At 38.4% G+C, this 15,957-nt stretch overlaps 1 protein-coding gene across 1 annotated transcript in view; it reads left to right on the top strand.

Moving 5' to 3' along the window:
* Nucleotides 1-15,957, top strand: part of DOCK11 (dedicator of cytokinesis 11) — a 280,134-nt gene that overhangs the window by 191,986 nt on the left and 72,191 nt on the right. The window contains exons 32-36 of the mRNA XM_006872109.1: nt 1,571-1,749; nt 10,282-10,398; nt 11,366-11,441; nt 11,999-12,108; nt 13,977-14,088. Coding sequence (XP_006872171.1) covers nt 1,571-1,749; nt 10,282-10,398; nt 11,366-11,441; nt 11,999-12,108; nt 13,977-14,088 — 594 coding nt within the window. The remainder of the gene's footprint in view (nt 1-1,570; nt 1,750-10,281; nt 10,399-11,365; nt 11,442-11,998; nt 12,109-13,976; nt 14,089-15,957) is intronic.

The following is a 15,957-nucleotide window of genomic DNA, read 5'->3' as shown; positions in this document are numbered from 1 at the left end:
TTCAAATCGCTGAAATTAAAAAAAAAAAAAAAAAAGAATTAACATTTGTAAAATGTATTCCCCCTGCTTCCCCCTCATAAGGCCACCTGTGTTAGTACTGGCCCTTGTGTATAGAAAATGATTGGGACTCACAGAGAGCCTAGCATGGCCAGTGGTCAGAAGACAATCTGCCTTGGTCTGTAGACAAGTATCTCCTGACAGCCAGTGAAAAACGGAGAAAAGGTGCTTCAATAACCCAAGTACCCCCTATCCACCACCACCACCACCACCACCACCACCACCACCACCCCGTTAAGATTCTAAGCATGTATAGCTCACATACTCCCCCACTGTTTACTGATACCCAAGAGGAAGTCAGGGCTAAGAAGAGATGTGAGCAGATCACTAGGATTTATGTGGCACTGTAGGATAAGCACTAGACTGCTAACCACAAAGGCCTTGATTCAAATCCACGATTCACTCCTCAGAAACCCTATCCAGTTGGAACTGACTCAACACCACTTAACACCACCAATAACTTGAAGAGTATTTTATTAAGCCCATACTGAATATGTAGCATTCTATTACACACTGAAGAGGTCCAGAAAAAGAAAGAAAAGCCATATCCTTCAGCTTTATGGCCTAACCAAATTAAATAATGGTGGCAGTGGTGGGTGGTGGTTATATGCCGTCAAATCGGTTCTGACTCATAGCGGCTCTGTGTAAGGTTTCTGAAGCTGTAAATCTTTACGGGAGCAGAAAGCCTCATCTTTCTCCCACGGAGTGACTGGTAGATTAGAACTGCTGACCTTCCAGTTAGCAACCCAGTTTGTAATCCACTGCGCTACCAGTCTCCTCAAATTAAATGGTAGCATAGAGAAAGAGAGTCCATTTCTAAAGTTGGTCACAGACCCTTCAGAGTAATAGAAGATAAGTCCCAACCAGGATGTTAACAGCTAGGATTTAAAATGGAGTGAGGACCTAAAAAGGAGTAAAAAGACATACATAGTTTGATTTTATGAAACAAAGTGTTTGTGTTTGCATGGTGATAGAATGCGATGGGGCTGATTTTCTTATTGTTCTTGTATCCTAGTGATATACTCATATATTCAGGTCAATCTTCAGGCAAAAAATAACTTTTGCTATTCAGTTGTCTAGTTTCTCTTCCTTCTCCCACTTAATAAGTATAAATAGATGAGTAAATCGGTTGTACAGAATGATTCAAATTTGTAGTTGTTACTATAAATCTCTTCAGCTACAAAGAAATGTGTTAAGACATTGCCAAATGTAGACTTCTTTCATTCTAGACAAAATGCTAAGATTTTTTAAGAGTTAAAAAGAATCTAGGGAGCATCTTATGGACTGAAATTCTCGTTAAGGCTACTGTCTAACCCTGATTGTCAGAGTATCTTGGAGAAATGTGCATGCTGATTCTACATGATAAAAGAAATGCTCAGCTTCACTGATAATGAAATGATAAGGCTTGCTAGCATGATAATGTATTATTACTAAGGAATGAATAGAGCATTTGAATTTTTAAGTAATTTGGGGTTATTTTTACAAATGGCTTTTAAATTTCATTACACTGCAGATTCAAATCTTGAATACAGTTTATCAGATGAGTATTGCAAGCATCACTTCTTGGTTGGTCTACTTCTGAGGGAAACTTCCATTGCTCTTCAGGACAATTATGAGATCAGATACACAGCTATCTCTGTCATAAAGAATCTTTTGATAAAACATGCATTTGATACTAGATACCAGCACAAGGTAAGGCTATCCAGATAATTATCAGTGTCCTATTAAAAAAATGTCTACTAACATTTCTCCTTAAAGATGAACTTTTCAGTAAGGCCTCTCAATGTGAGTGCTGATGAAAGCTTACAAATCGAATTTGTTATCGTTGTTGTTGTTGAGTGCCATTGAGTCGGTTCCAACTCATAGCAACTCTGTATAGGGTTTCTGAGTCTGTAAATCTCTACAGGAACAGCAAACCTCATTGGGCTCCCATGGAGGATTCAAACCACCAACCCTGCAGAGAAAATCTCAACACATAGTTCAGTACACCACCAGGACTCCGTCCTTATCTTTTGGATTTAAAACACTGTTGAAGGAAAACACTGGTTTTAAAAATCATGTTGATCTCAAATGTATACTTTAATTTGGGCTGCCTAAATATCATTACCCTATCATAGAAGCTTCCTTTTTGAAATTAATTCCTAAGCAAATATGATATTGTTGAAAGACTCCTGAGAGCAGCTTGGGAAAAATGAGAAGTTATTTACAAAGGAGAACTAATAAGACTAATCTCTGATTTCTCAGCAGAAACCAGGCAGGTCAGAAGATAACCTGGCATAACATCTATAAAATTTGGAAAGAAGCAAATTTCCAATCAGGAAATTTTTAATTTGTTTTTATTTGTTTAAATATAAATTTTAAATTGTTAATCATAAATGATGGCAAAATTAGGATATTTCCAAATAAAAAGAAACTAAAAGAATTTGTTAAAACTAGATCAACCTTATAAAAAAGTCTAAAAGGAGTTCTATGGACTGAGAACAAACAACAGAAGAGATTAATGTACATAAAAATATCATCTGGAACTCAACCCAGATATAGAAGTGTCCAAAGTAAAGCAAAAACACCAAATAGGGAACCAGAGATCTCAGATTGCAACAACAACAACAACAAAAAAACACAAAGTAAAAGTAGGGAATAACTTAGCAAGGGCGAGTGAAAACTTACATGCATTCTGGCTGCACAATTTATTTTAATCAACTTTTAGAAAAGACAAACACATCATTTTTTTGACATAATCTCCTTGCTTTTCAATACACTTTGTCCATCTGTCAGCAAGCTTTCATATTCCCCTATTGAAAAATATTTTAAGCTGTGCTGCAATCCATGAATGCATTGCTCTCTGTCTTCACTTCTTCATCCGAGGTGACTCTTCGTCCTGGAAGGGCTGCTTTCAGGGAACCAAACAGGTGAAAGTGCCATGGAACAAGATCAGGACAATAGGGAGGATGCTTTAACACCTCAAACGAAGTTTTTGCAGAGTGTCAACAGTGTGGGCAGAGGTGTGGGGGTGGGCATTGTCAAGCAAGATCACACTGCCCTTGGATATCAGTCCTCTGTGTTTGATCCCAAATTTGGGCTTCAGCTCTTCAATGAACATCTCACTATAATGAGAACTATTGATTGTTGAACCCTTTTCTTGATAGTGTTCTAATACTGGCCATTGAGAATCCCAGAAAACTATAAGCATCAATTTTCCAGCTGATGGTTGACTTTTGAACTTTTTCTGGGCTGGCAATTGAGGATGTTCCCATTCCATGCTCTGCTATTTATTCTCAGGCTCATAGTGATGAATCCATGTCTCCTCACCAGTAATGATATTTTTTTTTTTAAGAAAGTTTAACCTTACTTCAAGTATCGGTCCAGATTTTGTTTGCAGGTGTCCAAAGCTTCTGTTTTTGCTCTTCTACTAGTAGTTTTGGTACCCATCTCACACAAACTTTTCAAAACTCAAGTCTTTTGGGGTTTATTTCATAGGTAGAGCCATGGCTGTTTTGTAAATGATTTGCCACATAGTCCACTGTCACTTGCCTATTCAATACAATCATTGCACATGCACTATCAATGTTGTCATCAGCTGTGGACAGGGATGGGCATTTTCAAATAATCAGAGTGTGGATAATTAAGTAATATAAAAATAAACCTAACTGTAACCCTAAAACTAGATGAAGCCTTACTCTTAGCCCTAGCCAACCTCTACCCCTAACAGGAACCCTAGTCCTAACTATAATCCTAACATTCAAGCCCTAGGCGGAGCTTGGTGGTGGTGGTCGTGGCGGTGGTGATGGTAGTGGTAGTGGTGGTAAGTGCCTTCAAGTTGGTCCAACTCATAGGGTTCCCTGGAGAAAGATTTACAGTCTCAGAAATTCTAAGGAGCAGTTCTCCTCTGTCCTGTAGAGTCACTTTGAGTTGGCATCCACTCCATGGCAGGGGGTGTTTTGTTTGTTTAATAGAGCAAGAAAAAGCCTGAAGCCTTGTCAATGATTCAAAAGCTGCACAGGCAGCAAATGAAGGTGATTGTGATGAAGAATTAGTTGTGAGTTGGTTCAATTAGTTGAAAGTGAAGATTAATTTACATAACACTAAAAGAGGTTGTTTGGAAGTCAGACATTTGGTAACCTGAGGATTGCCTATATATATATATGCATTGTTGTTGTTGTCAAGTGCCCTTGAGTGTAGTGTAGGTTCAGACTCATAGTGATCCTGTATAGGGTTTCTGAGGTCCCCTGCATTGTCCTGCAGCACCACACCAGGACTCCATATATATGCATACATATGTTCATCTACATAAGGAGCCCTTTTGTCCTAGTGTGTTAAACATTGGGCTGCTAATCACAAGATCAGTGATTTGAATCCACCAGCTGTTCCACTAGAGAAAGATGTGACTTTCTGCTCCCATAAATATTTTTAGCACTGTAGGGTAAACTGTAGACTGCTAACTGCAAAGGTTCAAACCCACCAGCTGCTCCTCAGGAGAAACATGAGGCTTTCTGCTCTGGTAGCGCAGTGATTACGAATTGGGCTGTGAACCACAAGGTCAGCAGTTCGAAACTGCCAGCTGTTCCACGGGAAAAAGATGAGGCTTTCTGCTCCCGTAAAGATTCACAGCCTCAGAAACCCTGTTCAGGGTCGCTATAGGTCAGAGACGACTCGCTGGCACTTAACAACAACACAACAAAGATTTACAGCCTCGGAAAGCCTATGTAAGGTTGCTATGAGATGGATTCAACTCAGTAGCAGTGGGCTTGGGTTTTTTGCTTTATAGGGCCGCTATGACAGCACTCTGGTAGCATAGGGCTTACTAATCGGGCTGTGAACCACAAGGTCAGCAATTCTAAACTACCAGCTGTTCCACGGGAGAAAGATGAGGCTTTCTTGTCCCGTAGAGATTTACAGCCTTGGAAACCCTGGACAGGGTCGCTATGAGTCAGAACCAACTCCACCGCACATCACCACCACCACCATGACAGCAGTGGGTACTACTATACATATTCATATGAGGGGTCTTCAAAAAGTTCATGGGAAAATGGAATTAAATGATAATGAAATTTTTCTAAGAACTTCTTGATGCTCCTCTAATATATATGTGTGTATATGAACACACACACACACACACATATCTCCATTCCAAAGCACTTGGGGGGAAAACTAGTCTGGGGGTGTCAAGTGTGAAGTTGTCATATACTATATGCTGAGCTATATTACATTATTTTTCAAGGCTTAACGGAAAATTAGATTTGAAATATAAGCATTTTTTACATAGGCAGTACACATATATGATGTACATGCATGTCTACCCAAAAGAAGAAGAGGATAATCACTGCATTCAGATTTGATGAAAGTCTTCAACTCTCAGCAGACTAAATAGATAGGTCTCTAATCTCCAAAGAAACCATCCTACGATGTAGAGAGAAGCCCTTGTCCCATCACAACACATGGAGTCCTGGTGTGGTGCTTTTAGAACGAGCACCGAACTGCGTAACCCAAGGTTCGCTGTTTAAACCTACCAGCTGCTCCTCAGAAATCCTACATAGACTCTCTTCGAGTTAGAACCGACTTGAGGGTGCTTAACAACAACAAATGTGGATATATTAGCAAGGGTTGTCTATAGCTGAGGAAAGCAACAAGTGTTTATAAGTACTGGCACATTAAGAACAGCAGCACCCAGTTTTATTTGGTTGTTGTTGTTAGGTGCCTTTAAGCTACCTCCAACTCAGAGATCGTATGCACAACAGAACAAAACACTGCCCAGTCCTGCACCATGGTTATGTTGGAACCCATTGTCTTGGTTGCTGTGGCAATCCATTTTGTTGGAGATCTTCCTCTTTTTCGCTGGCCCAAAGTATATGAAGATGATGACTCGCCATCCTCGCTTCTAGAAGGCATTCTGGCTGTACTTACAAGTCAGATTTGTTTGTTCTTCTGATAGTCCATGGTACTTTTAATTTTCTTTGACAACATATTTCAAAGGCATCAATTCTTCTCATATCTTCCTTATTCATTATCCAACTTTGACATGCATATGAGGCCATTAAAAACACCTTGGCTTGGGTCAGGAGCACCTTAGTCCTCAGACTGACATCTTTGATTTTAAAGAGGTCTTTTGAAGCAGATTTGCCAAATGTGGTATGTCCTATGATTTCTTGACTGCTGCTTCCATGAACGTTAATTGCAAATACAAATAAAATGAAATCCTTGACAACTTCAGTCTTCACTTATCATGATGCTGTTCACTGGTCCAGTAGTGAGGATTTTTGTTTTCTTTACATTGAATTGTAATCCATACTGAAGGCTATATTCACTGATCTTCATCAGCAAATGCTTCAGGGCTTCTTTGCTTTCAGCAGGCAAGGGTGTGTTATTTGCATATTACAGGTAATTAATGAGCCTTCCTCCAATCCTGATGTGGCATTCTTCTTCATAGAGTGCAGTTCCTAGGATTATTTGCTGAGCATACAGATTGAATTAGTATGGTGATAGGATACATTCCTGACACATACCTTGCCCAATTTTAAACCATGCAGTATCAGTATCCCCTTGTTCTGTTCTAACTCCTACTTCTTGTTTTATATATAGGTTCCTAATGAGCACAGTTAACTTTTCTGGAATTCCCATTCTTCATAACGTTATCCATAGTTTGCTATGATTCACACAAACGAATGCCTTTGTGTAGTTAATAAAACACATAAAAACATTTTTGTGGTATTCTCTGCTTTCAGCCAAGGTCCATCTGACTTCAGCAATGATAATCCCTCTTTCCACATCCTCTTCTGAATCTGACTTTGATTTCTGGTTGTTTTTGTTAAATGTTGTCAAGTCAGTTCTGACTCCTAGCATCCTGTATTAGGGTTTCCGAGGAGCAGCTGATGAGTTTGAACTGCCGACCTTGTGACCCAGTGCATTGTCCTGCAGCACCACACCAGGACTCCTTGATTTCTGGTGGTGGTGGTGGTTGGTAAGTGCCATTGAGTCAGTTCTGAGTCATAGCGACCCTGTATAGGGTTTCTGAGGAGAGCTGGTTAGCTTGACCCACCGACCTTGCAATTTAAACCGACCTTGCAGTCCAGCTCCCTGTAAATAGACTGCTGTAACCGTTTACTTATGTGATATTTATGATATTGTTCAATTATATCTGCGTTCTTTGGGGTCACTTTCCTTTGGAATAGGTATGAATATGGATCTCTCTCTGTCAAGTAGCCAAATTGCTGTCTTCCAAATTTCTTGGCATATACTTGTAAGGACTTCTAGCACTCCATCAGTTTGTTGAAACATTTCCGTTGGCATTCTATCAATTCCTGGAGCCTTGTTTTTCACCAATGCTTTCAGTGCAGCTTGGACTTCCTCCTTCAATACCAATGATTCATAATCTCATGTTACCTCCTGAAATGGTTGAATCTTGACCAATTATTTTTGATACAGTGACTCTGTGTATTCCTTCCATCTTCTTTTGATGCTTTTTGCATCATTCAAGTAGTTTTCCCATTGAATTCCTCAGTCTTGCAAGTTTAAGCTTGACTTCGTTCTTCAGTTATTTCCGCTTGAGAAATACTGATTGTGTTCTGTGGTTTTCTAATGCCAGGTTTTGCACATTTCATTATAATACTTTATCTTCTCGAGCTGCCATTTGAAATTTCCTGTTCATCTCTTTTATTACTTCATCATTTCTTCCGGTTGTTTTAGCTACTATACATTCAAGAGCAAGTTTCAGAATCTTTTCTGGCATCCCCTTTGGTCTTGTCTTTCTCTCCTGTCTTTTTAATCGCCTTTTGTTTTTTGCATATATGATGTTCTTGATGTTCTGGTCTTGGGTCATTAGTATTCAGTGCATCAATTCAGTGCATCATTAGTATTCAGTGCAACTGCCAGCAGTTCCACAGGAGAAAGATGAGGCTTTTTGCTCCCGTAAAGATGTACAGCCTTGAAAACCCTATGTAGGGTCACTATGCGTCAGAACCGACTCCACTGCACACTACCATACCACCTTCTTTGTTTCCATCTTTTACATTTCAATCATTAGCAATTATCAGTGCATCTTGACTGCATGTTTGATTAATTTCAGATGGAAGAATTTGGTGAAATTCTTCAATTTCTTCATCATTGGCAGAATAGTTATATCAACTGGCCATACAGATATTATCCTATCACAAGCAGCATTGTATATTTCCTGATAGATCCTGAAATGTTCTTTTTCATGATGAATGCAATGCCATTCCTCTTGAATTTGTCATTACTGGCATAGTTTAGCATATGACTGTCTGATTAAAAATATTGATCTTTCTGTGTTCCAGTGCCTGTCTGATGACTTCTGGTTTTCTTAGGTTCATACTTCTTACATTCCATGTTCCAATAATTAATGGATGTTTGCAGATGTTTCTTCTCATTTTGAGTCATGGCCCATCAACAAGTGAAGGTCCTGAAAGCTTTCTTCCATGCATTCCATGGAGGTTGACTCTACCTTAAGAGGAGGCAGCTCTTTCTCAGTTGTATTTTGAGTACCTTCCAACTTGAAGGGCTCATCTTCCGGCACTGTATCATGCAGTGTTTTACTGTGATTCATACAGATTTCAGGGGCTAATCCCTCAAACTGCCTAGTCCTTCTTCCTAGTCTGTTGCTAGTCTTGGAGCTCTGCAGAAACCTCTCCACTGTGGGTGACCCTTCTGGCATTTGAAACACCAGTGGCATAGCTTCCAGCATCACAGCAAAATGTAAACCACCACAGTACAACATACTGACAGATGTAATTGGCAGTGTTTGTTTAACATATTTACAAATTTATCGGTCTCCCAAGTCTTATTATTAAGGTGCCAAGAGCACATTATTTTTTACTGTAGCTTTAATCAAAGCCAGAAAAACAAAACAAAACTGTGTTTTTTGATGCATATAGTTGTTCACTGCCTTCTAATTTCCATTTGTTTGTTCATTCAACTAATGTGGATTGCCATGTGCTGTATGTATGTTAGACACTGGAGATGCAGCAGTGAACAAGACAGACATAGTCCATTCCTACTCTCCTGAAGGTTAACCCTTGTTAAGATTTGCTTTTGTGATAACTCTCACTGGAATTAAAAACAGGACTAATTTTATCTGTCCTATAGGTCAACTTCTATTATTAAAAGATCTTTTATTGATGTAGTTATGTTTGAGGAATGTTGATTTGACTTTGTGTCATATATGGATCCAAGTATCAACAAAGTTCTGTCGTAATGAGTTTTGAGGCTGTAACAGAAATAGACTCATGCTTCACCAGTTTGTTGTGGATGTTACTTAGCTCTTTTAGTCTTTAAAGTGAAATGTGGAGCCAACTCTTCGTTGTAATATATACAAATTTTATGCCTATTTCTTTTTTCTGTATTTATTTTGATGCTGTTGTTGAAAATATGCACAGGAAAGCATACACCAGTTCAACAGCCTATACAGGTACAATTTTGTGACTTTGATTACAGTCTTAGAATTGTGCAGCCCTTCTCACCCTCCTTTTCTGACGTGTTTCCTCCTCTGTTAACAGAAACTCTTAACCTAACTTTTCAAATTGCTGTTGTCACTTTGATCCCCTAGAGAGAGTTCTAGTTAAACTAAACTATTGTTTGGTTTGGTTTTAAGGAGCTCTGGTAGTGTAGTGGTTACGAATCGGGCTGCGAACCTTAAGGTCAGTGGTTCAAAACTACCAGCCGCTCCGCGGGAGAAAGATGAGGCTTTCTATTCCCGTAAAGATTTACACCCTCGGAAACCCTGTACAGGGTCGCTATGGGTTGGAACCGACTTGATGGCACTTAACAACATTGTTTGGTTTTAAGGTGATTTCAGGGGATATTTTTGGTTTCAGGTTAAAAGATTGCCTCAGGCTTTTTGCTCCTTTGGAGATTAACAGCCTCAGAAGCCCTATAAATCAGAACCAACTACACAGCAACATCAGTACTTCGCACCCAGAGAGAGGCACCAGCTAAATTATGGCTGCCATTAATATGAGTATTTGGTGGTTTTATGAGGTTAAGGGCAATAACTGATGACTGAAATCATTATTTATAAAACCTATTTTGCTTCAGCCAACATAAATGTATATTTACTGTTTAAAGCATTTGACATTTATTCACGCATTGAGCAAAATAAACACGTTGTATATGTAAAAATCTGAAGAAAAAAAAAAAAGATTGCCTCAGGGCAGTCGCCTCGGGTTTGTCTACCCTCCCTGGCCTATTATATAACTTTTGATTATTATTTTTCAGAACCAGCAAGCCAAAATAGCACAATTGTACCTCCCATTTATTGGACTGCTTTTGGAAAATATCCAGCGATTAGCAGGTCGAGATACCTTATATTCTTGTGCAGCCGTGCCTAGTTCTGTAAGTAGTGATGCATTTCTGTTGGAATCCTGCTAGTGTATCCTGTTTTATAGAATGTACTTGAAATTAGAGTCGTGTGTTATATGGCTTCAACCATAACAGTCCATCATTTTACTCCAATGTTTTTCATTTGTACTGTTTTCCCTAAAGTGGTGCTTCTCCGACTTTAATGTGCTTGTGAATCTGAGTAATTTGTTCAAATGCAGATTCTAATTCAGTAGGTCTGTGTAGGGCTTGTGATTCTGTGCTTCTAAGAAGCTCTTGGTTGCTTCTGGTCCTAGGACCACACTTGGAAGTAGCAAGGTCCTAGAGAACACCAAGAATCCCTTCTACTCAATGGTTTATTATGATTTGCTTTTGTGATATGCCTTCATGTATTTATCCAACTTGAAAGCCAAACAAAAATGTCTTCACTTTTAAATGTTAGATACCAGGGACTAAATTGTATTCCTTCCCTGACAGCCTTCTATTGATGCTCATTGGTGAGTTACTGTTAGGTCAACACAAGTGGTCTGTACCCATTTCTCTTTCTTAGAATCTTAGACTTGGAAGGAATTTGACAAAGCAACTTTTTGCCATCATAAAGATTAAAACATTCTTTCTCACGTTAGTGGAATTCTATCCACTGCCCTCTAAAGGTGCATATGTAGAACACATCTGTTCTTACCTCCACAGGGTACCCCTTCAGCAAGTCTTCTCGTTTTTCCTCTGGGCCAAATACCTCCACTTCATCATCTGCCAGTCCAAACCATTTTCTTTTTTCGGTTCCCCTCCCCTGGACATGCTCCAGTGAAAATGTGCTGCTCAGAACAGTGGACTTTATGTGTAGCCTGCCCAAGTGGAACTGTTAACTTCCTGCAGTGGGCTTTGTATAAAACCAGGGTACCACCACATTCTGTTAATTTCAGATTTCTTTCCCTAATGTACAAATGTGTTTAAATGACATGGGTATCACCTTGTGTTGCAGGCTTCCAGGGATGAGTTTGCATGTGGCTTTACTTCACCTACAAGTAGAGGAAGTCTAAGCACTGACAAAGACACTGGTAATGAAGCCCTTTAAAGGCTACACATCGCATGGGTGTTTAGAAATGAATCCTGTCCTTGAAAGATTCCATCATAAAAAGTATACGTAGCTGTGATAGTCTCTATTAAGTTACACGAAAATCTGGTTGACACTTGGCACCACATTTTTTGCTTAGATTTTCTTGATTAAGCTTGCTATATGGCATCACTTGGTATCATGAGAAGATGAAGGAAGATAGAGGATAGTGAAAAAAACACTGATGTCAAATCCTCTTCCAAGTCACCATTCTGTACACTTCCACATCTGTAAAATAATCTCTGAATTCTGTGGCTATATTTATGACTTGCAAGGAATTCTTCCAGTTTCACATAGAACAAAGAAGTGTTTTAAGATGTTAAAAAAAAGCTTATCATTTATTTACCTTAATAGCATTTTGATGAATATAATACATAATCTTCACATTTTAGATGACCAAAATCTATTCCCAGACAAAACTCTTAAATTAATCCAGTACTTATTTTAAAAGTGTTCTTGATAGTGCCTCCTGTTGTTAACAAGGTCTTGGCTTTTTTCCAGCTTATGGGTCATTTCAAAATGGACATGGAATTAAGAGGGAAGATTCAAGAGGTTCCCTCATCCCAGAAGGCGCAGCAGGACTTCCGGATCCGGGCAGCACTGGTGAAAATGTAAGAAACGGACTCTGTGACCATACTTGTGCGTTAGGCTATACCCGCCTTTCTTTTTAGGTGAATATGAGGCTCTCTGCTCTCAGATTTGGAGAGAGTCCTAGTGTGGCATTGTAGAATAAGTACTGGACTGCTAACCAAAAGGTCACCGTGAGACAAAACTGACTTGATGGCGCTCTCCTGTTGTCAGTCCTAGATATGTAAAAAGCAACCCATAATTCTTGGTTATTCTAGCATTTCCTTCCCATTCTGGCAGCTGCTACTTGGATTATTTGTAGAGAATGAAGCATTCATCTTCAGGAGTTCTAACTCTGTCTTCTTTAACCCTACCAATACCGTAAAATGTTTTAGAGAAGGAAGGTTCAGGTTTAAAACATCTAATGTATCTTGTCATTAAAAAAATTTAAACATTTCAGCCCAGAAGGATTACCTGGCAAGATTAGTTCAGCTTTTGATTCTTTTGTAATAATGACATTAGCTGGAAATTTTAGGTCCCAAAATTTCTTATCAGCATTCCAGTATTGGTTGATCAGATCCTATTCTCTAACTCATCCACAAAGTTGCTTCAGGTTTGGGATGTACCTGCCATGAGGCAGAGACACCATTTTAGACCAGCAAAGCCTTGCTACCATGTTGCTGTGAAAAATCATAGAATCATATAAAATTAAGAGTTAGAAGGGTCCGTAAAACTAATAAACTCAAACTCTCAATTGATGGATGACAACTGGGATAGCGATTTAGAACAGTCACACAGTTAGTGGCAGGGTCAGACCAGAACCCAGATTTTCTCATGCCAACACTCTGTCTCTTGGAGGGCTTAAGAAAAATAGAATTGATGGGCCCCACCTCAAGAGTTTCTGTTTCAGTGCATCTTGGGTGGGGCTCACTAATTTGTGTTTCGAACAAGTCCTCAGGAGATGCTGATTCTGCAGGTCAGGGACCACTCTTTGAGAACCACTGGAGTAGAGTATACTGCCTTGATCCTTGTGGTAGATAGTGATTGATTCACTAAGTTTCTTATATAATTTAGGATTATGACAGCAAACACTGTCATAAAGGTCAGAGAGGTTAAATGACTTGCAAATAGTCACACAGCTAGTCAGTAATCAGAACATAGGTCTCTTTTACTTCAAGTGCAACTTCGCTTTATCTTGTCTCCATAAATGCTTATCATTGGTTCATCTCAACTGAAAGTATTCATTTTTAACAAGATTAAATTGTTTAAAGGAGTATTATTATCCTGTTCACACTTCTGATATTTTAGTCAGTTATTAATTAGAGGAACATCACCACTTTGTGGAGGCTCTGATTTTGAAATACTATAGTGTCCTCCCTAATGTAATTATCTATTGTTCCTCCATTTTTTTACAGCAGTTTTTGGACCTATGATTTGGAGGCTGCAGTTATATAAACTCTAAGTACAGTCCTTAAAAGAGTTTTTAAATGTTTCATATGCTTCCATGATCTGAAGTTTTTCTTCCTTGCAAAATCTGTTTTTCCTGTAATGGCCACATTGATTAAAGGTTTTAATACCTGAACACAGGGCATCTGGGAAAGAAAACAAAGTTATAGTGTGATGAAGATCACCCAAGGTGATTCCCAGTGATACTCTGTAATGTCTATGTAGTATGTATAGATACATTAGCAACAAAGAGCCCATTTCCGTCTAGGTATGACATGAAATTTAGGTTGATGCTTAGAATTCTCCCAAAGAGGACTAATGATAAAAAGTGTTACTGATTTAAAGGCCATGGAAAATTGTAGTGCTATTAGAGTTACTGTGAGTCAAAACCAACTCAGCAGCAACAGGTTTGGTTTGGTTTTGATTTCCTATCATTTCACAAAAGTGCCCTGTTTTTATATTGCAGACTCGACAGAGTTCTACAAGGAGTAGTGTATCCCATTATAACAGGCTGGATCAATATGAAATCAGAAGCCTCCTGATGTGCCACCTGTACATTGTAAAAATGATTTCTGAAGGTTAGTTACCAATCTTACTGAGCATGGCCTCTATTAAGATGTTAGCTTTCTAGATTTTCAGGTTCTTGGAACAAGTATTTGACCATCATTGTATGCAGAGCCAGGAGTCCTAATGGTGCAGTAGTTAAGTGCTTGGCTGCTGGCCAAAAGGTTGGTGGTTTGAACCCACCAGCCATGTAGCAGTGTGCTTCTTTAAAAGATTTATAGCCTTGGAAACCCTATGGGACACTTCTGCTCTGGCTGATAAGGTCAATGTGAGTTGGAATATACTCAACCAAAATGACTTTGGGGTTTTGTTATATGGAGCCAAATGCACATTAGAAACAAATCTTTGAAAACTTTGATGTCAAAATGTTCCTCTATTATAACAAAATAGATTCATTTCAGTCTGAATAAGGCTTGACTCTCTGAAATAATTTTAAAATGATTTTACAAATGAATTTTTAAATGAGGCAGTAAATACACTAAACATTTTTTTCAATGCAGAGCGTATAATACATTAAATGACCAATATACACAAAAGGAAACAAGAAGCAGAAATCATATTGAATACTTTGAATTTTTATTTGACCCAGGATTTAGAAAATCAGAAACAAAAAGTCAAGAAGGATGCTCTGAGGGTAGGAATGCCAGTGTTGTCATTACATTTGCACTGTATGGCATTGTGTGCTTGTCAGGTTCCTGGACAGGCTTCTGTCGAAACACTGTAATTTCTTAGTGTGACTAGTTCCCCTCTACATTATGATGGAATATAACTGAAGGATTTTCTTCACTGCACATCTTTTCTAAGAAAATGTATGGTAGAATGAAGAACATAAATAATTACCTGGGTTTTTATCAGAATCATTATTGTTATTTTTTGTGTGTTTTTGTCATTTGTGTTTGTTTTGTGTGTTTTTTGGGTGTGTTTTTGTTTTTGTGTTGTTTTTGTTTTGTGTGCTTTGTTGTTTTTTGTTTTTTTTTGTGTGTGTGTCTTTTTGTTGATTTTGGGTTTTTTTGGTGTGTTTTTGTATTTCGTGTTTTGTTTTTTATTTTGTGTTTCGTGCTTTTTTGTGTTTTTTTTGTTGTGTGTGTTTTTTGTTTTGTTTTGTTTTGTTTTCATTTTTAATAACTTGGTAACTGTCCTATCTACTGAACACAAAAAATTACATGTCTAGCCTAAAGAAAGGTTTCAACAAAGAAACAAAGAAAGGGTCTTCTTCCAGCAGCCTCACCAGGCCACAGGTGCTGCCACTGGTGATTTGGCTGCTCATCTGGATCACCGTGGCCTGGAGTTTTCTCAGCTGATCCAGAAGAGACCTAGAGGAAGAGAAGAGGCAGTGAGCACATTGTCCTGACAATGGAGATGTGATTAAAACAGTCCAGTTAAAGCCACGCCCTCTATCTGTGCCCTAGAGCCTCTCCTAGTTTTATCCCATTTTTTCCAATGATCACTTCTCTGCAAATACAATGCTTAAAGCACCCCATTAAAAACCACAAAATTAAAAAAGAAAAAAATTACATGTGTAGAGCAACAGATCTAATCAATATACAGTAACTTAACCAAAGCAGAAGAAAATCATTGTTTTTTCTTATTTACTAAAAAATATTGCCTACTTTTAAGTCGTTTATAATGATGCAACATAAAAACATTACGTTGGTAGCGATTTAGATAAACATCAAAAGAAATTAACAGCTAGGTAACTATTGTGATGGTTTTACACCTTTTTGAGTATACTATAGACTACTGAATTGTGTACTATTTAACTCAGTTAATTTTAGGTATATGAATTCTATCAATAAACTTGCTTTTAAAAAGATAAGACATGTCAAAAAAATAAAATAGAACTGTTCAGGAAAAGTAGGAAGGAGAAGAGAAGAAATAAGGGA

This window comes from Chrysochloris asiatica, unplaced genomic scaffold (assembly GCF_000296735.1).
Source record: "Chrysochloris asiatica unplaced genomic scaffold, ChrAsi1.0 scaffold00183, whole genome shotgun sequence".
Lineage (NCBI taxonomy): Eukaryota > Metazoa > Chordata > Mammalia > Afrosoricida > Chrysochloridae > Chrysochloris > Chrysochloris asiatica.
Note: the sequence above shows the minus strand (reverse complement) of the source record. Positions and strands in the feature narration are given on the sequence as shown.